This window comes from Indicator indicator, chromosome 16 (assembly GCF_027791375.1).
Source record: "Indicator indicator isolate 239-I01 chromosome 16, UM_Iind_1.1, whole genome shotgun sequence".
Taxonomy (NCBI): domain Eukaryota; kingdom Metazoa; phylum Chordata; class Aves; order Piciformes; family Indicatoridae; genus Indicator; species Indicator indicator.
The window spans coordinates 16,183,587-16,210,712 of NC_072025.1; the positions used below are offsets into that span (position 1 = coordinate 16,183,587).

At 39.5% G+C, this 27,126-nt stretch overlaps 1 protein-coding gene across 1 annotated transcript in view; it reads left to right on the forward strand.

The window, feature by feature from the left end:
• Positions 1 to 200: 200 nt before the first annotated feature.
• The window catches only part of MEGF11 (multiple EGF like domains 11), a 224,741-nt gene continuing 197,815 nt past the window's right edge, over positions 201 to 27,126 (forward strand). Inside the window, exons 1-4 of the mRNA XM_054387816.1 lie at positions 201 to 316; positions 2,836 to 2,937; positions 4,721 to 4,821; positions 26,419 to 26,511. Coding sequence (XP_054243791.1) covers positions 201 to 316; positions 2,836 to 2,937; positions 4,721 to 4,821; positions 26,419 to 26,511 — 412 coding nt within the window. The remainder of the gene's footprint in view (positions 317 to 2,835; positions 2,938 to 4,720; positions 4,822 to 26,418; positions 26,512 to 27,126) is intronic.

Below are 27,126 nucleotides of genomic sequence, written 5' to 3' on the forward strand. Positions count from 1 at the left end.
TAAATATATAAATTCCTTTTAGAATGCATTTATGCTTTTCAAGTATTTCACTGTTTAGCTGATTGCTATTGCAGATACTTCAGTTTGTAAATAACTCTACAGTATTTGGATTTGTACAAAAGCAAGGACGAAAAGGCCTAGAAGGAGGTTTTCTTCGAGATTATCTTTAATGCCTGTATTTCCTTTATCTAGATACAACAATGGTGGCACATACGTTATTCAAGTGGATTCTAAAAGGGCTTATTCTGTCTTTTCTGCTCAAAATTACTCTGGCCCTAAACCCAGATGATCCAAATGTTTGCAGCCATTGGGAAAGGTAATGTATGATATGTCTATTTTTTTTTTTTTGCAAGCTGTTTCAGACTTTTACATTTAAAAAGCACAATAAGAGCTATAATTTGATAACTGCCACCCTGCCTCACAGAAGGCATGGATTTACATGACAGAGATGGTGCTTCTGAGTGCCTCAGGATTTCGGTCATCCCAAAGAATTGGTTCTAAAGCTTTATCTGCAGAGCACATACCCTTGTGTTACCTTCTGCTCAGCTGTACTTTGGAAAGCTCCTCCATAGTTTCAAGCTCCTCCATAGTTTCAGCTAGAGAATTGCACAGACTCATTTTCACTTATCATAGACAGACCTAGAGAAGTGGTGGCCTTGTTCTTGCTTTTTGCTAGGTGTTGTCAAGCAAGACTATTTGAGGTTTCTACTAAGTTTTAAGGTCTTCCTGCTGTAACATGTAGGCTTCTTCTGTATGTCCTGAACTTTGTGGCTCTATCTGCCAGATTTGTGTCAGCATCAAAGAGTAGCTGCATGAAAGCTGAGAATTAAAGGCCCTGGTAATTCTTGTTCTCTCTATTGTTATGTCCTAGTCCTAAAAGTGGATCTGTGCAGGACATTTCTGAGTACACAGAAACCCACTAGCTTTGATAGGGCTCAGAGTCATGCAGGGTCTGTTTGCAGAAGCTAAAGTTCCTGTGCTCCGAAGTTTAACTTGCGAAATTTCCAGTTCTGTTTTGTGGTTTAGTTCCACACAAATGTGAATTACTGTACACTTCAGTAAAACAAACTCCTCAACAAGAACAAAAATAGAAACATACTTTAATGGCCCTGTGCTTTGATTTTAGAGACCTTAATTAGAGAATTAACTGTAGGTAATGCCGCTGCAAAGCAAAGACCATACAGGAATAAAATTTGCAGTCTGTGTGGTGAGGTGAAGTGCATTCAGAGCACAGGAATAAAATATTGATTTTGTCTGAAGAAAGTCAGCAACCTAGAGACCCAATCAAGGAGAAACAAAAATTAAATACCAAAATTGATTGCTTGTACTGACCAAGACGACTTTGTTACTTAGATGTTAATAAATCAAAGGGAAAAGATTGTTAGAGCAATTGCTGGATAACAAACAGGATCATAAAATAATAATCAGGATTTGTGAGTGTTAGTGTTTTACATTAATGAGCAATGCAAATGTTTTACATTTTGGCATTAGCAGAAGTAAAAACATTCTTGTCAAACTCAGCAAACTGTGGTAAAGGGCAAAAGCAGCATCTAGCAGACTCTTGGCTTGTCTAGAGGGGGCATAACAAGCAGGGCAGCAATAGTGCAGTCTTCGATTTCAAGCCAATCAGACCCTCCAAGCAAATATTTCATTACTACCTTAGGGGTGCAGTCTCACAGGGCTTAATCACATCAGCAGACCCACTGATGAAAAAGGAGTCACTTGGAGGATTAAGACAATCCATATAATGAATAACTTGGAGGATCTAATTCCTGGGTCTTGACCCCACCTAGAATGATTTCAGTATCAGTCTCCAGAGATACCGTGGATCTGATAAAATAGAGCTTGTTACCAGATCAGAACCTGAGATTATGAGTCTCTTAAGCAGTCCTCACACTTACTGTAGGGTTATATAATGTTCTAAAATGACTGATGCGAACAAGTCAATGAGATTTGTGTTCCTGTATCATGTGAGAGTCCTGGACATGTTCATTATAATCAGAATACTTCATATAGTACCTATAATATCAATAAGCAGAGTTTTATGAAGGAGATTGTAAATTCTTAGTATTGTTTGAGCTCTGAGATCTTTAATCTATACCCATTCACTTGTACAGAGGGAGGTAATCCCATTCTAAACATATGCCAAAGTGTCCCAGATCTAGATACCAATTCACTCGTGTTACAATTTTCAGTCAGTTCTAACTGTAAGTTGGAGGGTCCCAAATCTAGATGTCAATTAACTCCTGTTCTGAAAAGACAGTTCAGAAAAGGAAGTTCTTCTCAGCAAATGAACAGAATTAAAGCTGTCCATCTGAAAAATTAACTCTTCAAACTTTTACAAATGCTACACCCAGTGTTTGAAGTAATGATTCTGCTTTTCATCATCAAATGAAGTGTAAGCATCTCCTTAGCAGTGCTAAGATGAGCTCCTGTTGGCACTGTGGAATGCAAACAAAAATTAGCAATCTTAGACAGGAAGGCAACTTTCCTCTCTTAAAATTTGCTCTATCAAGTTATCCAAATACCTTTTGCACCTGCTAAACTTCCCTTGAATTTTAGTAGCATTTGTTTCTTTTCTGGAAGGGAGTGATTTATTGCTCAGACTGAAATCTCCATGCCTATTTCAGTTGTAGAGCCAAAGTTAGAAGCATTACAAAGTTTTCAGGGAGAACTGTGGTTGAAGGAAGCCTTTTCTGGTTTTTGAAAATGCCCAACATTTCTAAGATTATTGTTTTCATTATTTTCATACTGAATTTGGATAAGTAGCATATACAGGGAACTGAAGCTTTTTATGTTGCAATAACCAAACTTCCTTTCATTGTCTGCTCCTAGCTATGCTGTGACTGTACAGGAATCCTATGCTCATCCTTTTGATCAGATCTATTACACAAGATGTACTGACATACTGAACTGGTTCAAGTGCACTAGACATAGGTAAGAACTAACCTCCAGTTTTATTTTGCCTTCTTATCTTCTCACATACCTTTTATTTATTCAGGTTTTTATGGTACTCTAATATAAATATGCATAGGAAGATATGTTACGGTCAACAGCCAGGGTGTTTGGAATTCCATAGGGTATTGATTGAAATGGAGACATTTTGGAACAAAATTTGGGTAAGGTCAGTGGTAACCAGTGTCTTATGGGGCCATTCAGGCCTATGTATCCTTTCTATTCCCCTGCCATGTGATTGGAAGTGTTTATTAGGTGACCAAACACGACCACCTACCTTTTCTAAGTGATTGGTGCATGTCCAGATTTATGGTAGGCAGCCTTTGCAGCTCCTAAATCTTGAAAAGTTAGGCACTTAAGAGTTAGTAATAATTATAAATGGCTCCGGGTTTGAAATATCACACCTGCAGGTCTGCACTGAAAATCAGGTAAAATGAGGACAGGTTCATTTCTAGCTCTGAATGGAAGCTGATACCAGAGAGTTAACTTTTCCCAGGCTGCAAGATATTGCTGTTATATTCATTCTGATGAGTGGGAATGTATCCTGATGAATATTCACAAACAGTCCCTCTTTCAAGGGAGTTTTAGTGAGCTAACTGGTATCTTACCTTTCATACTGTCAGCAGCAGTCCCATTCCAGTCTGACTGTGGGGTTTTGCTCTTCAGTATCACTGTTACAAAGCAAGGAACTGGACAGAGCTGCAGGTCTTTCTGGACTGTTGTATAGATTGGAATGCAGCAGAATAAATTCAGTCAAGTTATCTAACATGAGGGAAAACAGATGTTGTTCAGTTTAGGTAATTTCAAATAAACTGACATGAGCAAAGCTGTTTTGAAGTGTTTGCTGTTAAATATTCCCAGCTAAATACTCCTTTTCTAATGTTTTATCATTGCTATACAATCACAGAATGGTTTGGGATGGAATGATCCTTCAAAGGTCATCTACTCCAACCTCTCTGCAGTCAGTAGGGACATGTGCAACTAGAACAATTTGCTCGGAGCCCTAAACAACCTGACCTGGAATGGTTCCAGGGCTGAAGCCTCTACCACCTCTCTGGACAATCTGGGCTAGGGTTTTACCAGCCTTGGAGTGAAAAACTTCCTCTCTCTAGTCTGAATCTCTCTCTTTTAGATTAACCTCATCATCACTTTTCTCTATGAATAAGTCTAGAAAAGCTACAGAATGCTTAACACCTTTTGACTTCTGTGGACTACATTTTGTGGAGAGAAAAACTTGCTTTAAACACTAACTGGGGCTGTAATGGCATTTTGTAGAGCATTAGTGGCTTCAAAGGGCTAGCAAGGAGGAAGAACTCACTTGGGGTTGACTTTACCTTTTGTGAATGGAGAGCAGTTTCTGTTCTAATTTCTTGGGTAATGTGCTGGCACACTCCTCTCTGTAGGAGATCCTCTTGTTCCACTGATGATAGCTGACCTTGCTGATATGCAGAAATAGATCATTTCTTCTTGAAGAAACACCTTATTCTTGCTTTAGGACTGGGGAAATGTTTTAAGATAGTGGTTCTAGGAAGGACTACAATGATTGACTGTCATGAGTTCTGTGTTTATAATACAAGTTATATTTCAAGTTTCCAAACAAGAATTGATTTTCTTTTTTATTATTGTGGCTTTTAATATCAAAAGCTTTCATGCATTAAAAAATAATTATTGAATGCTATCTTTACCATAATTTAACACGAGTATAATTCTCACAGTGGGCATTGATTTTCAATATTGTCAAATGCTTTTCTGTCTTGCCCTGTAGAATAAGTTATAAAACAGCATATCGAAGAGGACTGAGGACAATGTATCGGCGGAGGTCCCAGTGCTGCCCAGGATACTACGAAAGTGGAGACTACTGCATACGTATGTACAGAAATGATAATTAAAAGTAATTTTTGGAGGAGCTGTAGACAAATTAAAGGTGTATTGCAGTGATAATATTAAGGGCTTGTTTTCAGAGCTGCTCAGAACCATCAGGTCCTTCTGATTCAGTCAGAACTGCAGCTACAGAATATTTCAGGTCATTTCACGTATCTGCATTTCAGGCACCTAAGTAAAACTTTGCTGACATCATTGAAGAGGGAGTGAAACAAGTTTCTGAGTTTTTTTCAGCCAGACCTTACTTTAGACAGTAATTTAAGCAAGTATACACTAATATTAAGGAACTGGGGAAACTGAGAACACCCTTTGGAAGGTAAAGCATAAAGTTTATGCTTCTTGGAAGTTCTAACTTTCAGGTAAGAACACTTCAAATCTCATTGTGTATCACATGGTTCCTGTCAATATCTTTACTCTCTTTTTAAAGCCTCACAAATGTCAAAAGAACTTTCACATCATTGTGAAAGTAAAGAAAATAAAGAAAATAAAGAAAAGAAAATAAAAAGCTCTGGAGTGTGTTAGGTCAGTCTGAGGGGGACAAGAAGCAAAATGGGATCTTGCTGCAATGCCTAAGAGATTTGGTAATTAAAAATGTTCTGTGTTCTCAGTATTGCATCTTTCTAGGCATTCTGAGACAGAACACTTTTGCTACACTTTGCTCAATAAGAGAATGGAGCTGTGGATCTCTTGTCTACGTCTTGCTAGAGTGGGATTATGACACAAGAAAAACACAGGGAGGTTTTGATCAGCATCAGAATCCAAATTTTATTCATAGGTTTAGTTTGCCATAAAATAATTAAAATGTAAAAATGGGACAGTCATCCAGCTAACTTCAAACATCTTGACACAGTGCTGTAAAGCTCTTTCTGTCTCTTGGTGTTTTTATCTGAGTACTTGCATGGTAACACACGTGCACCTCAAAAACATGAACGGACTCTCATCTCATTTTAAATGACCCTTTATGTCAAACAGTTACTATAAAGGACCTTTGGAGTGTGAAAAATTGCCAGGCTTTTGAGATAAGACATTAGAATTAGCCTTATTTTGCAGAGAGAGAGAGAGTGATAATTTGGTCTTTGGAAGTGTGAAGGGCTATTACTCAAGTCCTGACAAACATTTCGTGTAACCTATTGTCTTTGCTAAAATCCTTACCTTTTACATTTCTGCAGCATCAATATCATCTCAGCAGCTGCTCCATGGACTTTTATTACCAACTTGAATTTTGTGACTGAATATCCTGTCTGGCACAGAACATGTTTATTTTCACTCTTTTCTCTGCAATCTATTGATTTCTTTTGTTGTTATTTTTTTAGTTTTTTTAATTGCCATCCTGGTTGCAATGACAGGAAATCTCTGTGGACTTCATGATTGTGTGAAGATATTAGCATTTATTTTAAAGTGCTTTTTTGATGTTGTTAGTATTAATTCTCCAGAGTTCTGCTGCTGCCAGGCAAATTTTGTCTTTATTTTGTGGAAAAAGAGCAGCACACAGTATACAGAAAAGTTCTGCTAATACAAGACAGACAGAAGGTTTCTGGTCAGAGCAGGAGTTTTGTGTTTCACACAGCACAGATAATATTTGTGTCCTCTCTGTTGTTTACACATCCAAGAGTCAAATTCTTGTATTTCATTACCTGCGTGGTCCTAAATGCAAAGTGCATGATGCCTTATGGACATCTTCTCTCTGTCCTCCTTGCCGGGAGATCTGATCAGTAAGTGCAGCTGAGGGAGAAGTGATGTAAAAGAAGAAGTACTCCATCATTATTCCTTGGTCTTATTTTGACACCACAAGTAGCCACATAGCCAAAAAAAAAGAAATTAAAACCTTCATCAAACCTCTCTGACTCTGCAGCCAACAGTTTGAAGGCACAACAATATTTAGCTAATGTGATCCTTTTCATGTCATCCCTTTTGTTTCTAACACATCAAGCCCTGGTCCCATTTGTTTTGTTTTGGTTTTCCACAATAAGTTCCTGTGCCAAGAAGCAAATTCTCCCATCTATCATTCTTTGCAGTTAGCAGTTAATTCCGTTTTCATCCCTGCTTTTGCCTCTTTCCTTACCTTCCTTTTCCCATTTCTTTCTTTTCTTTAAACAGCTATTTTCTGTTGTTTCCTACCTAGGTAGTTTAGTACTCCTGTCTCACATTCCTATAGACATCTTCAGTGCCTGCTCCTTTAATGGCTACTGCTGCAAGAGGTCAGGAAACACCATCAGAATCATTCCACTTGCCCATGCTGTCACAGGGGGACATGTCTCAGAGATCTGAGCATGCTTCCACTGATCCCCACTGACATGAAGGGAAGGAAGCTCCAGCCCTGCAGAGAAGGTTCTCCCCACTCTGCCAGTCCTTTAAAATCTATTCCATTAGGAACCATGGAAGCCACTACAACATGGGGAGGAGAGAATGCATCCCGCAGTGAGTCTGATGATCAAAAGAAAGTTTGATTAAAAAACAGTGTGTAGATTAAAGGCTAATTGGTTCTTCTTTCATTAATAGCAGTCTTTATTTCTTGCAAAAGTTAAATAGCTTTGTAATTAACAGTGACAAGTTTAGACTAGAGAAGGCTGAGTTTAAATCTCTGTTAATGACGCTTTCTTGGTGTTTAAAGCAGGGGTGAGGGCCTTCAGCTACTGTTTTGATCTTTCCCCTTCTCATTTACTATTTTTTAAAGGAATGTCAGATATATATTTTCATCTTTGTCCTCCTGTTGGGACTTACTAAAAGGATTAAGTCTAATAAAATCTACCCTCAGTTCTAAATAAAGTTGACCCAGAGCTTCTCGCTCTGTCACTCCTTGTCTGGTGTCATCTCTGCCTTCTTGAAATCTCTATATGCTGCTGCCCCATAAAATGTGATATTCAGGCACAAGGTCAAATAATTTAAAATGTTGACTGGTAAGCTACACATCTGGACAGCCCATCAGTACTTAGGCTGAACAGGTTTGGGGTATGAAATGGTCTTCGTGCCTACAAAGGGCTTGGAATATTTTTGGATTACAATGGCGTTCAAAAAGTACCACCTGAAAAATGCTGCAAATGCACATCTGCATTTTCTTCCCCTGTTGATGTCTTAGAAAAGGTTGCTGCCATTCTGATAGCTTTGCAAAATGATTCCCCTTCTCTGAAGGTTCTCATACTTGACATACCTTTTCACTGAGCTATCTCTACAAAGAAACAGCGTAGTCTGGGTAGTAAATCACAGCAGCTATGATTTACTATACTTTGTATGCTAAGGTAAGCTTCTGGCAGAGCAGATGCATGAACTGCAGAAAAGTCTGTTCTTAAACAACCACAGGGTTCAGCTGTCCTTCAAGGATTTCGTAAGGATGTTCTAAAATTATATTGCCTAGATTAGTATTTGTGGTGGATAAAGCTGCTCTGAATACTTTCCTGCTCAAAAAAAAAAAAAAAAAAAAAAAAAAAAAAAAGGCAGAAAAGGAATATTAAACTGCTCTTTCATGATTGTTGCCCTTTAAGTAGATGGTAATTGAATAATTCCCTTTAAGAATATGTCAGGTGGAAAGATTCCCATCTATACTAAGTGGATACATTTTTGTCTGGGATACCAATGCTTTGTTCTGTCTGTCTGTTTTAATCTTATTCTTGCACAACAGATTTATATAAAAGAGACTTTTCAGCTAGGTAACAAAGGGTCAGAGACCCATGTAGCAGGGAGCAGGAAGATGGGACTACAAACAGCATCTGCTTATGGCAGGAAAAAAAAACAACTATGAGGCACAAAGTTGGGAATTCACCTTTCTTTTTTTTTTTTCTTTTTCCATAGATTGAGAAATTTCAGCCTTTAACAGTTTTATTTTTCACTCTTGTCCCTTACCTCCTTTTTCTAATGTATAAATCTATGCAATGTGACAGGATGTAATACCGACAGGATTAGTGATTTAACAGTCTTATTTGCTGCCATTTATCTGCCATTCAAACCTGCCAAAATTCAGTAGAGTTATAGATTGACCATTTCATGGTTCTTTCCTTTCTTGGCCAAGAAATTATCGATCTCATATTGTTTCTCAACATTCAGCTTTCCACATTACAGTTGCCACAACCATCATCAGGGCTCTTTGACTTTGACAAATCTTTTTAAAGAGAAATTCTTGGTCTCACTGGTTGAGTCTCAATTTGTCACCTAGAGTGGTAGTTTGCTTGGGCCAGGGGTTGGGAGGATTGTTATAGTTGCATGTAGTTATTTACCCATCTTTTCAGCCAGCCTATGTCTGCCACCTTTAATACATTTCAAAAACAAATGAGGAATGTTCTTTTAATAGCTGATTTGCTGAAATGATGCCAATTTGGGACCTGATTCTTTTCCGGGTTTTAAATAATGTTTCATAAATTCAGTCATTCCAACAGACACGCCAACTCCATAGTGCGATCTGTGCTTTTATACTGGAGCAATATGAGCATTCATACCTCAGCGTTGCACTCAGATTTACAAGGCTGCATGTCTAGGATAGTTTTCGTAGTCTTTGCAAAGGCTGCCTTATTGGAGCCATATGGCTAGATTGTTAAACATCTGTACCATAGGAGGAACAATTCCAAAGCTTCCTGCCATCTGGATGAATTACAAGACTTGCAATTCAGTGCATATGGTCCAACAGCACACCGACACCGCAGTGGAGTGTACTTATAATGAAAAGAAGAAGAATAGCTTATGTAATCAGTGCAAAAGTTGTGTGCTCTTTGAAAATGGTGAATCAGCGACTCAAACTTCCTGAATATTCATAGTGTTTGTTCATGTGTCAGGTTTGTTGATTATTTTCACTTTATAAGGCAGTAGCTCATTAACATTTTAGAAGAATTGTTGTGTCCCCCTCCTTGTCACCTCAATTTTAAATTCCTCATGGTGAGCATTCTTGTAACTTGAAGATATACTGTTTGAAATTTGCTGGACTTAGGGAATATGTTTTTGTTATCTTTATAGACACACATTAAAGCTGGTGCTAGTGCTTTCTGTAAGAGCCTTGCTGTTACATTATTCAAGTACGGCATTCTGTACATCAATAATGCAACATAAATTAAGGGAAATGATATAGCATTACATAGATACTTTGTGTCAGGGGACATTCTCTTTCTCTTTCTGCTTTGGGATTGTATGAGCGCCAGAAAATGGTGTGGAAGGCCATTCTGCACATACTGCTATTAATTATAGAGTTGAAATGACAGTAAGAGATGCTTTGGAATGTCTCCTTTTATATGCATTTGAGATGGCTCCATACATCTTGTTCCAGTGAAGAATATGGGGAAAATAATTTAGGTCCTGTGTTCCTGTCTGAGAGGGAGCTTGCACAGGAATTAAGTAATTCTGCTTCTAATAGTCATCGTCAGTCATAGCAGCAGCAATATTCTCACCAGTGTGGTGACTGAGAGGAATCCCTGTTTGCTACTTAATGAGCAGGTGGGTTGATAGGAAAGCAACAGAAGGAGCATGCAACAGAACTGCTTATCTGCATTCAACGTCTGCTACTGTACTGCAGTGTGTAACCATGGAGCCATATACCAACATCTACCATACCATTGCACGAACTCAGACAAGCAGGCTTCAGTCCTGCAAGCAGGAGAAGGCTTTGTTTGTTCATTCTGAGCATCTCAGGGGGCAGGTGTATGTGGATATGAAGAGGGAGACCAGTCTTCTAAGTAGATCAGTTCATTTTGTGGCATAGATCAAGACACAGAGTTACTATTTAGCCTAAAGATAATGGAGAGACCCCTTTGATGGGAAGGTGAAAAAATCAATTCTCATCTCCCATCCATCATTTTATATTTGCAGTCAACTTCTCTGGATGCTGATGGATTTGCAAAGATGCTGGTAGGGAGTAGTAATGAAATAAGGCAAAGACTTCCAGAAGAAATGCAGCAGAAGAAAGAGAAACAAAATGTTCATAGAAAGAAAAGAAAATAGCATGAAGTCAGAAAGGAGGGTATGGTGAAGCTGTTTGATGTCTCAAGGGGCTTTATAAATATCAGAGGAAAAATTATGCAGGCATTATAGTTAAAGAAAGATTTAGAGTCTTGCTAGTTCAGCAGTAAAAAAGCTTTTCTGACTGCTTTAGGCAATCTCAGTTGGATCAGTATAAAAAGAGTACTGGGGATGAGACACAAGAAGAAACTGGATCTAGAGCTCCTCATGCTAATGGCCTGGGTGCCTGAGAGCTTCAGCAGGATCAGAAAAAAGGCACAAGAATTGTAGATGTGAGATCATTGTTAAATTCAAAGAAAGAGCCAGGAAAAGTTTAGTCTGTTAATTTGTCCATTTTTAGTAAAGACAGATTGGTCCCCAGCTGCTGTAAATCAGCACAGATCAACCATGTTTCAGTGGACATCTTAGAATCATAGAAGTTGTTTAGTTGGAAAAGATCATTGAGTCCAGCCACAGACCTAACACTACCATCTTGATGTGCCATGTCTACCTGGTTTTTGAACACTTCCAGGGATGGTGTCTCCACCACTTCCCTGGGCAACCTATTCCAATGACTGATCCTCAGGTGCTTCATTCTCACTTCTACATCTTCTTTAATGTCTCTATTTCTTTTTGAAATTCCCTCCCTTATTCCCCTGCTTTAATGCACTTCAGGGTTGTTAATGGTGGTTTGCACTGATCTAGAATGGTGTGGAGGACACTGGTGCTCATCTGCAACAGCTTGATGGCTCAGTGTTCCAATGCTGCTGGTATCCACTCACCTGTACCAATTCAAAAACAAGATCCTGCCCATCCCGTATATGAACGGACTGGTTTTGAGGACATATGCACACAGGACATTCCCTACTTAGCAATTACAAAGGCACAGAACTCCAGAAGCTTTTTTCCCCTCCAAAAGGGTTTGAAGTTCATTAGTATTCCAGATATATGCTGAGTTGAGTTAACTTACTGAAATCAATAGGGTCAGAAGGAAGATAGATGTGTGAAATGAAACAGATTTTTTAAATGGAAGGTGTTTTCTTGACCACTCCTTTAGATTTAGAAATAGATTTATTTTTAGGAATAGATTTATTTCCCTTGTGCTCTGAAGAAATTTTAAAGCCTTAATAGAAAATGAGGGGGAGAGGGAGAGAGAGTAAAAGAAGTTACCAAAATGTAGATGGCCTTCAAAAAGAGATTCTGATGTACATACAAAATCTGAGATAGCATCTTTTCCTGCTTCTTTTCTCTTGTAGTTTCCTCTGGCTGTAACCTTCCCCTGACCAGTTCCAGAGGATGTCACACATTAACTCTTGATGTCTGGGAAGCCCTCAGTCAGATGTGGGGGAAGTTCTAAGGCAGATTCCAAGGCAGATTCCTTTTTGATTGAGAAAAAGAGCTACTGCAGCCTATGTCAGGTGTAATGCCCTGTAAATAAAAATGAATCAATATCACTACAAAGGGGTCCTAAGTGCATCAATAGGTTAATAGTGAAGTGCAGTGTGGTGGGTTAACCCCAGTACCTGGATGTTGGACCTACACAGCTGCTCTTGTTCCATTGGAAAGGAGGGAGGGGAAGAGGAAAGGAAAAGAAAAAAGAAAGCAAGCTTGTGGATTTTGATTAAAAAAAAAATAACCCAAAAACATTTAATAAGCAAAAGAGAAGTTCAGTAAGAGAGAAACAAAACAAGGGATGCAAGAGCAATCTCCACTGCTTCCCATGGAGAGCCCCTCTTCTCTCTCTTTTTTTTTTTTTTTTTTTTTCCTCTTTTCTGACATGACATTATAATCCATGGAGGATCTCTTTGGGTCATCTGCCTGGCCATGTCACTTCTTGCCCAACCCCAACCTATTCACCCAAGGAACAAAAAAAGCCGTGATGCTGTACAAACCCTATTCAGCACTAACTAGCTAAAATGTTAGCATTATCAGCAGTATTTTGGTCACAAATCTAAAGCACAACACTATCTGAGCTGCTATGCTGAAAATTACCTCCATCCCAGCCAGATTATACACCCAGTACTGCAGGTAATAAAACATACTCATCAATATGATCTTCGTGAAATCTCCTTACAGTTTTTCTTGCTCTTTCCACCTCTTAGTTTCAGTAGTGACAGGGGACCACTTGGAAAGCTGGTGTAAACCACTCTTTTCAAATATTTTTTGCTCACTTCAGGATCTTGGAAAGGACAAGCTGGTGTTGGCATTTGTCTGGGCTGGCTGAGGGTTGGTAAGCCTTGTGCCTGCCACCCTCTGGTCTCTCAGCCTTTAAGTACGTCACCCTGTGCAGGCATTTGGCTACCTGGGTGCATTTATTTACAGTTCAGCTGCTCTGTGTTGGGACTGAGACTGGCTGGAAGCACTTGGTAGATGGATTTGGCCCAAAGCTGCATGTTAGGCTTAAGAATACTGCTTCTTCCTATGCATAACGTACATTTCTTTTATGTGAACTTCTGGAATCTGTGTCTCTAATTATTGCATCCTTTTAGCAGTCTCTTGAAAATAGTGATGACATTCACACCAGGAGTACCACATGAGCCTGGCATATGAAGTGCCACACCAAATTATTTGTGTTTTTTGGAGCTGGTTTCTCAAATGCTGGGTAAGAGCTGGGAGTGGCTTTGTAAGTTATGAATTTAAAGAGATTGTACTTCCCTTTGTTCCTCATTAGCTTTCCCTTGTGTGGCATCTATTCCACATCTCATAGTAGGATAAAGATGCATTATTTCATGGATTTCCAGTTGCTTTTGCAACTGGATCCATTTCTGATGAATGTGATAGCCTATAAAAATAGGCCAGCTGCTCTTTAGCTTAATGTTGTGTTATGAAACAAGCCTTCAGAATTTGTAGAAAGTGATCAGGTATGTGAGAATAAAAAGTACTTACATTTAGACCAAAGTGTAAAAATATTGACAAGCTGATTTTGTGCAGATCAGTGGGGGACTTTGGAGGAGTCACTTCTTCCTATTGAAACCACACCTTTGCATCAAAAGCCTGGCTTTCTTAGGTGTTAAGTGCTACAGTTTCTATCAACTTGGCTGAGAATTCTTTGGGGGTTGGCGGTGGGGGGAGGGGAAATAGGTGTAATATAGGAAAATGGGTAGTAGGAGTGAAGTAAAGGTTTCCAAAGTACACATAGATGGCAATTTTAGGTTTGCAATACAGTCAGATGGTAAATCAGTGATCGTCTTTGCTTGTCTCAGTGAAAGATGTTGGCTGATAGCTTGAAAAGCATCTGTTACCACTTCTCATACTCTGGTACAGAGTAAGAGTATTAATCAGATATCAAAAAGGATTATCAGAGACTGAGCTCTTTCTACCCAGCCATGGGTACTTCCTCTGGAACCAGATATTCTTTGACTTTTTGCACAGACATTCTCATTTTCTCTCTGTAACAGGATTATAGCATGCCACTTCTTGTTTTGGTGTTGTTGCACATGCTTTTTGCCTCAATAGAGGGTTTTCTAAGGCTCCCCAAGGGAAATTTTTCATGAAACTTCAGTCCATAGCAGTGTCAACCACAGAACATTTTTGAATAATTTATTTTAAGATCAGTGTTTCTGACACAGGTATTTCACTACTGCAATACTTCGCTTTCTCTAATGTATTAAGCCATGAGATATTTCAGTCTATTTAATCCCAAAGCTGTCCTTCTTTTTATCAAGATTTTTCTGTTCTGAATACTATGATTTACTTCTATTACTCTAATGCTCAGAAATCTATGTGCAAAACCACTGAAAGATAGCCTGACTTGAAAAATCTTACAGCTTAAGTATGTAGATTGAGTCAAGGAAAGAGATGTTTTTCTGATTAAAAATAAGAAACTGTGTATGAAACATGTTATAAGCACCGTTGTAAAGACGTTAAACCCACTATTCAGTACAGCAAGCAACAGAAGGAGGCTTTAGTTACAGCAGTGAAATGCATCTATGAGCTCTGCTGAAGCAAGTCACTGATACCAACCTTAAGATCTGATTTCACTACATCCACATGCACAGGTGTTACGTTTGAGGAAAATCTGCAGTTTAAGTAAAATTTCTTTTAAAAACATTATTAAAAGCAGCCCAAAAGATCTTTATTTTTACTAAATACATGTAATAGTTTTGTTAATGCAAACACTAGGTAACGTTTTCCTTATAGTAAAGAATAGAATCATAGACTTGTTTCACTTGGAAAAGACCTCTAGGATCATCAAGTCCAACTGTCAGCTTATGACAAACATGGCCATTAAACCATATCTCCAGGTGCCACATCCACACTTTTCTTGAACAACTCCAGGGATGGTGACTCCACCACCTCCCTGGGCAGCCTGTTCCAATGCCTGACCATTCTTGCAGGAAAGAGAATCTTCCTAATACCCATCCTAAACCTCCCTTGCACAATTTCAGGCCATTTCCTCTTGTCCTGTCACAGGACTCTAGGGAGAAGAGACCAACCCCCATCTCACTCCAACCTCCTTTCAGGGAGTTGTAGAGAGCAATGAGATCTCCCCTCAACCTCCTCTTCTCCAGACTGAACAATCCTAGTTCCTTCAGCTGCTCCTCATAAGACTTGTGCTTTAGACCCTCTTCAACAGCTGCCCATAGTGTAGGTGAACATTTTTATTTCCAACTCTCATCTCCTGTTTTCAGGCAAGAATGTGAATCACAGGAAGCAGAAAGTACATTTTGCCATGTCTAGTTAGAAAGTTCCTGTTGGATTTGCAAATTGGATTTGCTCCTAAATCAGCTGAGCTCTACGATCTACGGCTGGCTACAGAAAGTTTAAACTAGTGGCTGGAGAAGAGAAACTGCCCCATAATTATACAATAGTTTGTTTCCTGGGGTCTTTTTTGCAGTTCTTTTCAGTACATTGCTCTGAAACACATTGCTATGGTTTCTTTTGAAATGTGAGAAAAGTGAAAAGAGTCTGCATTTAAATATTCCATCCACGGAAACATTCATGTAGCTTATACATTAACATGATCCTCAAACAGACTAGACTTCTATCCTTGATTTCATCAGGGTGACCTTCATTTGCAGTGTGTGGCTTGATCATAAATGAAATCTGAAATGTGCTGGCCCTCTAGGGCCCTACCATCTAATAGCCTGGCCTCATTGGCAGGTTTGCCTTTAGAAATTTGTCCATATTCGTCCTATTCTGGGGAGAAACAAAGAAAGGATTTTTGTTAGATCGGCTTGATGAAATTTGGAATAAGAATGAAGAATGATTTTGTTTGAAAAATCAATAGTTTATTCAGTGTTCCACAGGACTAAAATTTATCTAGGAGAATCAGTGTATTTTAGTTTTATTAGGTGTTGCATTGCTCAGCAAAGGTAGCCAGAAGACTCATGCAGTCCAGATGTCTTCATCTATCTACTGCTGATCTTTTAGGAACAACACCTTTGATGCAACCATCCTCAGTCTTACACACAGCAGAGACTCTCTGCTTATGGAAATCAATGAGCAGTGGAACTGTGTAATTTACTGACAGAAAATAGAGTTTTCTTGGCATGAGACCCACAATTCAGGGCAAGTCAGTAATCAGAGAACTATGGGCATCTAGGAATGCTACCAGGTCCAAAAATAAATATCACAGAATCATAGAGTGGTTTGGGTTACAAGGGACATTTAAAGGTCATCTAATCCAATGCACCTGCAGTCAGCAGCAACATCTGCAGCTAGAGCAGGTTGCTTAGAGCCCCACACAACCTGACCTGGAATGATTCTAGGGATGGGACATCTACCACCTCTCTGGGCAACCTGGGACAGGGTCTTACCATCATCACCACAAAACATTTATTCCTTCTTTCTAGCCTGAATCTCCCTCTTTTAATTTAAAACCATCATCCCTCTTCCTGTCACCGCAGGCCCTTCTAAAAAAACCTGTCCCCATCTTTCTTTTTTAGCCCCTTTATTACTCAGCAGAGTGGAGCAGAAGGGCATAATCTCCTCCCTCCATCTGCTGCCCATGATGCTGGTGATCAGCCTAGGACACAGCCAGTTCATGTCCAGCTTTTCACCCACCAGCACCCACAGTCCTTTGCCACAGGGCTGCTCTCCAGCCCTTCATCCCCCTGCCCCCCAGTTGATACTGAGGATATTTCACAGGGATAGTGACCTGATGGAATTTGTAGACAAAATTATCTGCTTGATGCCCCGAGTGGGTAACCTATAGCAAAAAGCACAAGTGCTGTAATTGTGAGATGATTTCCGGAGAAGCAGGCAAGATGGCTTGGTTATTTTACTAGACTCTTCCAGCCAAAATCCTGCTCATGTCTCACTGTCTGCTGTAGCACTTCTGAGATTCTTGCCCTTGTTGTAAATGGTGTTTTTTGATAATAGGTCATTTTCTTTGACATTATCCTATAGGCTTCCTTTATCACTGCTTAAATCAAATAGCTGCTCAGCCAGTGCTGGAACACATAAATTCTTGGTCTATTTAAGTGATATAGTCAGAGTAAGAAAGCAACGGTAGCTGTGATATGAAGCAAGGCTGTAGTAATGTACTGGTGAAATTTCTACAGTGAGGCTCACTCAGCTAGAAACACCATCCTGCAACAGATGAGTTTCTTACAGCCCTGCTATGTGTGGTACAACTACTTTACCTGTCCAGCTGTAGTTGAGTTATCACATTCCTCAGATGTAGGGCACTCTGTGTCCCTCCAGCCTTTATGCTGGAAATGTTAATTTCTGACTTAATCACATTTAGCTAATTGCTGACTTGGTCTTTCACAACTTGCAGCTTGCTTTCCATTCCAACACACCTACTAGGAGAGACCAGAGTGTAGACGAAGATACCCATGCCTATGAGTGCAGAACAGCAGTTTTTGAGTGGAGTTTCATACCTGCCATCACATGTAGTTTGGTAGATCAGGTTATGGTTGCTCTTCTGGTAGACACATCATAGTATCATAGAATTGTTTCAGTTGGAAAAAAGCCTCTAAGATTGTCAAGTCCAACTGTCAACCTAAGACCACCACAGCCATTAAACCATGTCCACCTAAGCATCACGTCCACATGTTTCTTGAACATCTCCAGGGACAGTGACTCCACCACCTCCCTGGGCAGCCTGTTCTATTTCAGGAAAGATTTTTTTTTTTTTTTTCCTAATGTCCAACCTAAACCTCTTCTTTCTCATTCTATCACCTGATACTAGGGAAAAGAGACCAACCCCCACCTTACTCCAAACTTTTTTCAGGGGCATGTAGAGTGCAATGAGGTCTCCCTTCAGCCTTCTTTTGTCCAGACTAAACAAGCCCAGATCCCTCAGCTGCTCCTCATAAGATTTGTTCTGCAGGCCCTTTACCAGCTTTGTTGCCTTTCTCTGGACATGCTCCAGTACTTCAATGTCCTTGTACTGAGGGGTCCAAGACTGAGCCCAGTATTCAAGATGTGGCCTCACCAGTGCTGAGTTCAGGAGTGTGATCGTGTCCCTGCTCCTGCTGGCCACACTATTCAGATACACTTGGCAGCTTCTCCGTATGCTGACAGGAAGCTGAAAGGACCAAGGATCTCAAGTACAAGCTTCTCTGCTCTTTCCCAACTTGTCATCAATTTCATACCATCAGGCAACAAAATGTTTCCCCTAAGATTAAGAACAGAAAAACTGGGGAATACTTCTACTGGTTTTGGTACAGGAAGATTGCTTCTTCCTTCTTCCCTTCTTCAGTCCTCAAAATACCTGAGGCCTCCTGCTCGCAAATAGTATTTGGGGTGTGCTAGATCATACACACAGAGAATGAAAGGCAATGCATGAGATGCATTATGATGTTAATATGTCTAGATTACTTAGGAAAAGATAGTAACGCTTTTTCTAAAGGTTCAATATAAAGCACAATTTGCAGACAAATTGTCATTAAGTTTGCTGGTTGGATGAGTCAAGTTCCAGTAGAAAATTAGCTAGTGAAAATGTATTTTCTACAAATTGCTGGAAAGAGTTGGTCAATTTACTAAAAGTAGACAGAGGGCACAGGAGGGGGAAAGCTTTCCTGGGTCGTAGATTCTACTTTGCTGATTCAGGATGTCTCTTAACCTCATTAACAGTTTGAACCAGTGATAATGATTGGTTTGAACCCTGCAGTGAGGCAATGGGAAATCGTTTACCAGAAAAACTTAAATGCTGAAATGATCCCACAGAATAATATTGTATTAGAACATTGATCAGCAGAATTGATCTCAGCATAACTCTTTTCTCAGAGTGTGGTAGAACACAACGATTATTTCTAGTGGAAGCAATGGCAGAAAAATATATAAAATATGTTGCAGGTCTTAACTGATTAACAATTATCAATATTAAGCTGATCTCAAAAGAGTTCTCTGTGGGCTCAAACTGCTTTGTGTGATGGCAGTGAGAAAGATGCAGCCTTAGAAATGTCAAATGGTTTGGAAGTGACTTACCTTGATTAGTCAGAATTTCACCTGAAGGTGGAAGTTCTCTCTACATCCCATAGAGCAAGTCTCAGGTACTTGTGTTCCACCATCCCTGTGGAGCACTGGGGGTGAGCAAGTGTAGACTGTCATCTCTGGGCTTGGTCTTCCCTTTAAATGTGACATGAATCACGAGTCTGTTGAAGTCAGGCATCAGACAGAGGCTTTGTCTTCATTGCAGAATTTGCCTGGTTCTTAAGTCCTTGTGCCTTTGCACACATTCCTTTCTGCCATGCTAGAGCTTGGTTGTGAGTTTCTCTACAGGCTAATGGGCTGGTGTTGCTTTTACCCACCCTTGTAACCTGTCCACTTTGAGGGACAGATTCACTTCAGTTCTCAGAGCCCTGCAGTGCCTTCCCACCATTCCCTTTTTCTGCTTTGAAATACTGCAAAGCTCTTCTGTTAATTCACACAGCCAAAGATACAAAGCAGCTCAGCTTGCTGACCCCAGTTCTGCTCCTCTGACATTTGCTGCTACAAGGAGGCTGCTTTTCAGCTCTCGTTCAGACATTATTAAATGGTAAGTACTGTCTCCCATTCCATTTCTCTACCAGAGCAAATGAAGCCAAGAGGGCATCAAAATGACACAAAGAGTCTGTTAAATGTGTGACTCCCATTGACCTCTCCTTTTGCAGGGTTCTAACCTTCTCTATTAGTGCCACTGGCACTATTTTATGGTCATTGATGTGATGCCATTCTCGTCTCAGGCATTTGCTGCTCCAGCTCAGCTGGTCCTTAGAACCAACTAGACAGCAGTTCCAAAATGTGCTCCACCAGTCTTGCTTGTCTGAGGACATGCAGAAAAAGTGGCAGTTTCTTCTCTACCTCAACGTTCCTTCTGCAGTTTACTTCCCTAAAAACTCCCTGGGAGGAAGGCCTACAGTAGGTGATAGATTGCAACATGTAATGAATTCATATCCGTGCTGGATCCTCCTCAAATCAGTAACCTATGAACGCATCCTTATGAGGAACTTGAGAGTCTGAAACACTGAGTTCTAGCTGGAATTAGTCCAGGACCAGTAAACTAGCCCATGTCACCTGCCTGGGCCACTCATCCATGACCAGAATAAGGAAAGCCCTGTGTTCACCACCCCATTGCTCCTCAGAGCTGCAGACTGCCATTTATCTGGTAATAGAAATGAGCTGAAACTGTCATAGACTTTATGCTTATTAACAAATCTTCATCTCCCAGCAGATTCACATAGGGATTTGCTGACAGTACTGACATGGGTCAGATTCTACTCCTAAGAGAAAACAAAATCCTCAAAACGCATCTCCTCAATTCTTTTGCTCCAGATATTCACAAGTCCTTGCTGCCAGAGCCCACTCCCTGTGCAAGGGTGTCAAGACTGAGGATAGCACAACCTAGCTGCTCTCTCCAACAGATCAATATCTCACTAAGGCAATGGTCAGAGATTCCCCATGTCCCAGCCGACAAGAAAGACCATTGATTCTGTTCTGCTTGTATAGATACATGGTCCCTAATTCTGGATCTGCCAAAAAAACAGTGAACTTGTACCTACAGGGAAAGGAGTTGATCTTGCAACCCATCACTGTCCTGTGATCTGTATCAGTCTCATTTTTACTTTGCTCACACTTTGTTTTTGTAATTTTTTTATTAGTAATTTCATTGGATGCCAAGAGGGAAATGAAAAGTAAGGGTTGCCATACACTAAAACAATAAATTCCTCCAAGCCTGAGTGGGTTTTGAGATCTTTTCATATCTTCATCTATTAAAACTGCTAAACCCTGCATTGAAGTGTGATCCAAGGTGCTAAATTAGTTAATGTATCTTGAGCAATGACAGCAGAAATAGACATTAAGCAATGCAAAGAACTATTATCCCTCCTCATTGCAACAATTATCCAGGAAACCATCTATTCAGCATGATTCCTGATGGAAAGTCAGTGATTTAGAGAGGGAATCTTCCGTTCCACAAATAAGCAATAATCTAAGAATGAGGAAAACCTACCTGGATGCATTAGCTGTAGTCATCTTTCTTCTCCTCTCAAACCTCCCTTTCCTAAGCACACTCTAAGAGAATCCAGCCAAAAGCTGACTACAGCCTTATCTAATGAAGTTAATATCCTAGACTCAGCACAACCTGGATTTAGGCCAGGACATTAAGATGGAAACACCAGAGTGGCCCTGAATGGATAGATTCCTAATGGATTGGGGGCAAGAATCTTTTTCACTTTTTTTTTGTCTTCTTTGACCCTCCAGCATTATCTGAAACCACTGGCCATGAGATAACTGCCATTTCACCTGACGAAATTATTCTTTCCCCTAAAAGTGACATGAGGGACTGTGCTAAACATTCCCAAATTGTTCAGGGACACATTAAATAGTGAAGGAAAATACAACTTTTTCCATTTGTCCAACAACAATCAAGCATGGGGCAAACTGGTTGGATGGCCTGAAGTTAAAATACCAGCAACATCAGGGAAAAAATGCATCTTACCTGTGGTTCACAGCAAATAAACAAAATTGGTTGGAGTTTCGGCGAGATCTGTATATAGTGAAGAAAAACTGGTGGAGATTGCCTATGGTAGGTCAGAGTAAAACTCTTCGAAGACCTTGCATTCATGGAGCACTGCATGTCCTTTTGCCACATGTGCAGTCACACTAGACCGCTTCATACTCTGTAGTTCTAGGAGAGTGTCTGAAAATCTCATTATGCCTCTGCTCTCATATTCATGCTAGAATCTGTATCATCCTTTAGTGTTGTTTTCCATTATTAAAATGTATCTACATTTATTTCTGCTTGCCACCACCTCCTGGCTCCACTACAATCCCTGGGCAGGAAGCCTGCAGAGCCCAGGGAGCTTGAGCTTGTACAAAACATTCCAGCTCATCTCTTCAGCAGCATGCACTGCTATGACTGGGTGCAATTCATGAAGCTTGTTTTCTGTTTTCTATGCTGGGTTCCTTTAGACTTTGTAATTATGCTGCTCTTTGTTTGGGTGATATTTTGCTTGTCTGGCACAACAAAATCCCACCAGCTGAAGTGGGAGGGAGATGGAACTTGCTGGGTCAGCGGTTGGGAACTTCTCCAGGTTCAATGGACCACTGCAAATGTTGTCATCTTCCATCTTCAAGAACAAGAAATCTTTTTTTGACTCTGTTTTTGTGAAATAAATACACAAGTTATATTTTCAGACAAGTTAGCAAAACTTTCCCAAGCTAAATTATTCCATGCTTATTCCCCTAGAATGGAACTCTTCTCTAAATCCACTTTCACCTTGAGGAAAGAGGCTAAGATAACTCTGGGAGGTGTTGGTTATGTTGCTTAATGAAGTGCAGGAAGTCAATGGGTTGATAATGTAGTGATGAGCAGAGTATGTCAGTGCCTATAAACAGCATGGTACAGCAGGTTAAACCCTGCAAAGTCATAGTTTGGGTCCATAGATAAGAATGCAGCACCAAGGAGGACAGAAGAGCTCTCCATCCCTGGAATGTGACTGCTTTTGTCTGGGATAGCCTCACTGTGATGCCACTCAGTTGAAGTAACTGCAATGAAAGTACTCTTCAGTCTGCTCCACTTAGTCCACTCCCCAGTAACAATATCCTGATTGTTTCATAACTTTGTAGACAGGAGACACAGACAACCCATTTAATATATCTGCATGCTGATGCTGGACACCAACTGAAAAACAAGTGCTGGTATTAGAGAAATCTATGCAGTCATTTCAGGTGTGAAAAGAGTTTAATCTTTAGGTGTGTTTCCCTGAAGACTGACCTTATATGTTAGGGGGGAAAAAGCACCGTTTGTAATTATAAAGTAAGTGATAAGCATCAGATGAAGTGTTACAGAGCTCTTTTGTTGACTTTATTCCATGATAAGGAGCAGTTGCTCTGTAACCTTGAATATGGCCAAATAACTGATGCTAAACACATTGCTATGAAGATGGCATTTTGGCAGGGATTTGATGTAGGTCATTTTATTACCAGGCTGAATCAAACTACAAACTGACTTAAACTCATGCCAAGAATGCTAATAATAAACTGATCGATGAGGTGCTGGGTTGTTCACAATAATTGATCAAGGGAAAATATAGGCATAAAAAGTCTGGAATTCCAAAGGTTGAACTGCTTGGGTGATTATATTGGGTGGAATTATATTCCTTGTATTAGTACAAGTTTTCTTTACTCCAGGGACCTTTATCTGAGCATGGAAGAGGACGGTGTCAGAAAGTATATACTTATCTTTATTTTTCTTGACCTTTATGTGCAAGTAATTTTTATAGTTCCATTAACTATAAGATCATTTGCAAACCACTGTACAAAGTATATTATGAAGAATGCCTTGGGGACCATTGCATCCTATTATGTTGAATGTTAATAGAATGAAAAATTAATTTAAACTCTAAAGATCAGAGCAAGGCAAGACTTCCCTTACACAGGGGGAATTCAGAAGTTTATTTGCTATGCTAAAACTTTAGAGTTGTACCCTAATATGACCTTTATATAGACCTTTAGAGGCCTGATCCAAATCAGACAGTGCAGGAGTCCAATTATTTGCCTTCTGGCATAAAATAGCATATATTAAAGCTTCCCATTTTAAAAAAGGAGGGTTTCTGTGACCCCCAAATACAGGATTACTCCTATGTAATTTCATGGTTTTAAATAACTGTATATATTACTATATCCTAGTGAGCTCATCACTGTTTGTTTGGCAAGTTAATAAACCAAAAATGAGAGAACCCACAGCTCCAATGAGTGTCTTCAACTTACTGGGCTCTGTAGTTGCTCATTAAACGTTGTCATCTTCAGCTACGGAGGACTTAAAGACACCCGAAAACAAGCAGTTCTCTTAGTACTTCTTTGTATTTTGCATATCACTGATTGCTTTAGAATGAAGAATAGTATCTTGAGCTGTGCTTGTAAGTCTCTTTCCAAGGGAATGCAGCACTACTGCATCAGTCAGCACTTCTGTCCATAGACAAGTGATTAATTAAACTTTATTAGCTTAATTATTATTTGGTGTTTTTGTTACCATAGTTAAGGTGTGATATGTTTGTGTGGCTTCATCAACCCAATTTACACCAGCAATGAGCAGGAGTTTAGTGATTTGGAAGAGCAAAGAGATAATCCACCATCAGCCTTCTTACTCACAAATGATGTCTTGACCTGAGTACCCAGTCTGGTTAAAAGGATAGAAAAGATGCAGGTTTTACATACCAGAATGATTTATTATTGCAAATGTCTGTACAGGGAACAGAAAAATCTCAGTTTTGATTTCTGTGCCTGTTACAAAACTGCTGTGTAAGAATTTCATCAATGAGAGCCATATTCTAAGATAAAGCTATATGGGGCAGAGTTTTCTGTGCTATCCCCACCTCACCATATTCTTTATCTTTTAGTACACTGCACTTTTAATAAAAAATTATAAGATTGTTCTTTATGTAGACTTCTTGTCATAGATAACCATCCATTTTAAAATGACTGCATGAGGGAATGTATTTATTGGGAAATCTTGTTTTTCTAATATCCTATTTACAATTTCACCTTACATCTGTAGACTCACTGTCTTCAGAAACCCTGACTCAAGTTAAATAAATGCACAAAAGATGAGGACAATTAGTGACTAGAGAATTAGCTATCAATATTTCATGCCCTCTGCAATACTGTCTAAACACAAGATATAAAATAAGAATAAATTGCACTTTCTACATGCAGCAAACCTAGAAAGGAAATGATTCATTTAGAAAGATCTTGTAGCTGCTGTAATGGCTGATCTAATCACCCATCACGTGTGATTTGGTGGATGAAGAGCAAGGAGTCTTGTCCTATAGGATTATTCAGAGTGATTTGAAGTTGGATGTAAATATATTGTGAATAGCTCACAAACACAGAAGAAACAGCAAAATGTTTCCATCCACATTGATGCCAGCCTAAATGCAGACTCAAGATGTGATCCAATCTGGTATTCCAAACAGAACGGCAAGTGCAGCAGGAGTTATACAAATGTTGAAGAGTGTGGAAAACGTTTGGCCCATGCAGTACCTGGGGATTGAAAAGGTCCTTAAGAAGGACTTAAGAAGGCTGGTTTAAAATTAATTGGGTAATTCAGCCTGTTTTTCAGTACAGCTACACATAGCTCCTTCTCAAATCAGCTCTGCTGGCCTTATTTTAGACAGGAATGAATTAATCTTTGTTTGGAATAAGTCTTTTGTAGTCCATCTTCATCCACTTCTTGGTTAAGTCAGCACGTTACCCACATTCCTATCTGATCTAAACCCATAAGATATACAAGCATAAATTATATATTATATATACTGTATGATACATACTGTATGTGTATATGTATTTTAATACAGTGATCTCATTGATAATATTCATGGAATCATAAAATCATAAAAATCACAGAATGGTTTGGATTGGAAGGGACCTTAAAGATCACCTAGTTCCAACCCTCCTGCCGTGGGCAGGATGTCTTGCACTAGACCAGGCTACTCAAGCCCTGTCCAACCTGGCCTCAAACACTTCCAAGGAGGAGGCATCTGCAGCCTCCCTGCGCAACCTGTTCCAGTGTCTCACGAACCTCACTATATATAATTTCTTCCTAATATTCATACATGTTACTCTAGATGGAAATTATATGTTCCAACTTAACCATCCAATCTGAATGACTGGCTACTGCACTGCAAACATTGGATAGGCTCCCTAGGGCAGTAGTTGAATTGTCGTCCCTGCAGATGCATAAAAGATGCAGAGATGTGGTGCTGAGTGACATGATTTAGTACCAGACTTGGTGGAGTTAGAGAATGGTTGAAGTTGATGATCTCAAAGGTCTTTTGCAACAGAAACAATTCTGTGATTCTGTGTAGTACAACTGTTTCTTCTCCTTGAGCTGTCTTTTACAAGTCTATTATGGATATCAATAAACTTTCAAAACCAAGCTCCATTTTATATTATGAACAGTAGCAACTCCAGTGCCAGCTGGTATTCTGGAATATAATATAATGTCAGTTTAGTAAAGGTTTTATTGTGAAGTAAAACTGCTAACTCAGGTAATTTCTGGTGTTAAGAGTTTTTCACTATAAAGAGCTGAAGTGACAAATGAGTTTATTGCTATCTAGAGACCTATATTTTATTTTGGTCACTTAGTATTAATTAAATCTTGCAAGTAATTATTTTTTGTGTGTTTGCTTTGTTTAATATTTTTAAACAAAATATTGCTCTCTAAGGCACAGTTTACTGTATGTTTACCAACCACCTAATATGTTTGCAATGTTGTATATTGTTTCTTCTTTCCAGCGCTCTGCACTGAGGAGTGTGTGCATGGCAGATGTGTTTCTCCTGACACTTGTCACTGTGAACCAGGGTGGGGAGGTACTGATTGCTCCAGTGGTGAGTAGATTGCAAACGTGATAAAGATACATGATGCTATTTAAAAAGAGGTCTTAAATAAAGCAGTGGCCTTAGAGCTTCAATGCTGTTAAGTGGGAGCTTGAATGCTTTAAGTGGAAAAATGAAGGTTGTTTGTTGGATTTTTTGCAGTAATTAATATGTGATAATGCCCTTTCCTATGTTAATGACTTTCACCTTTTTCCTTGTTTTACAAAGAGATGTTAAATGTAGTGGAGAATGCTTTTAATGCTTTTGGTCCAGTTGGTTACCAGGATAGATAATATAGCTCTATTATGAATTTTTTTTACTTTCTTAAATCGTGCATGCAGCACATTCTTCATTAAATACTTTGTGGGTTACTTGGAGTCACTGACAACAGACTCTGCAAAATCCTTGTCTTGTGGAAGCCAGTGGGAGTTTTGCCATTGACTTTTCAGAGGCCAGACTCTTCTGACTTGAAATCCACCCTGTAAATTAACCATACTGAAGAAACTAGAGAAATGGATGAGGTGGGAATTCTGCCCCTTTAATTCACACTTGAGGCTTTCATTTTTTTTCATCTGGGGAAGCTGTATCTGTCAAACTCTCTTAATTGGTGGTGCTAAGTTTAAGTCT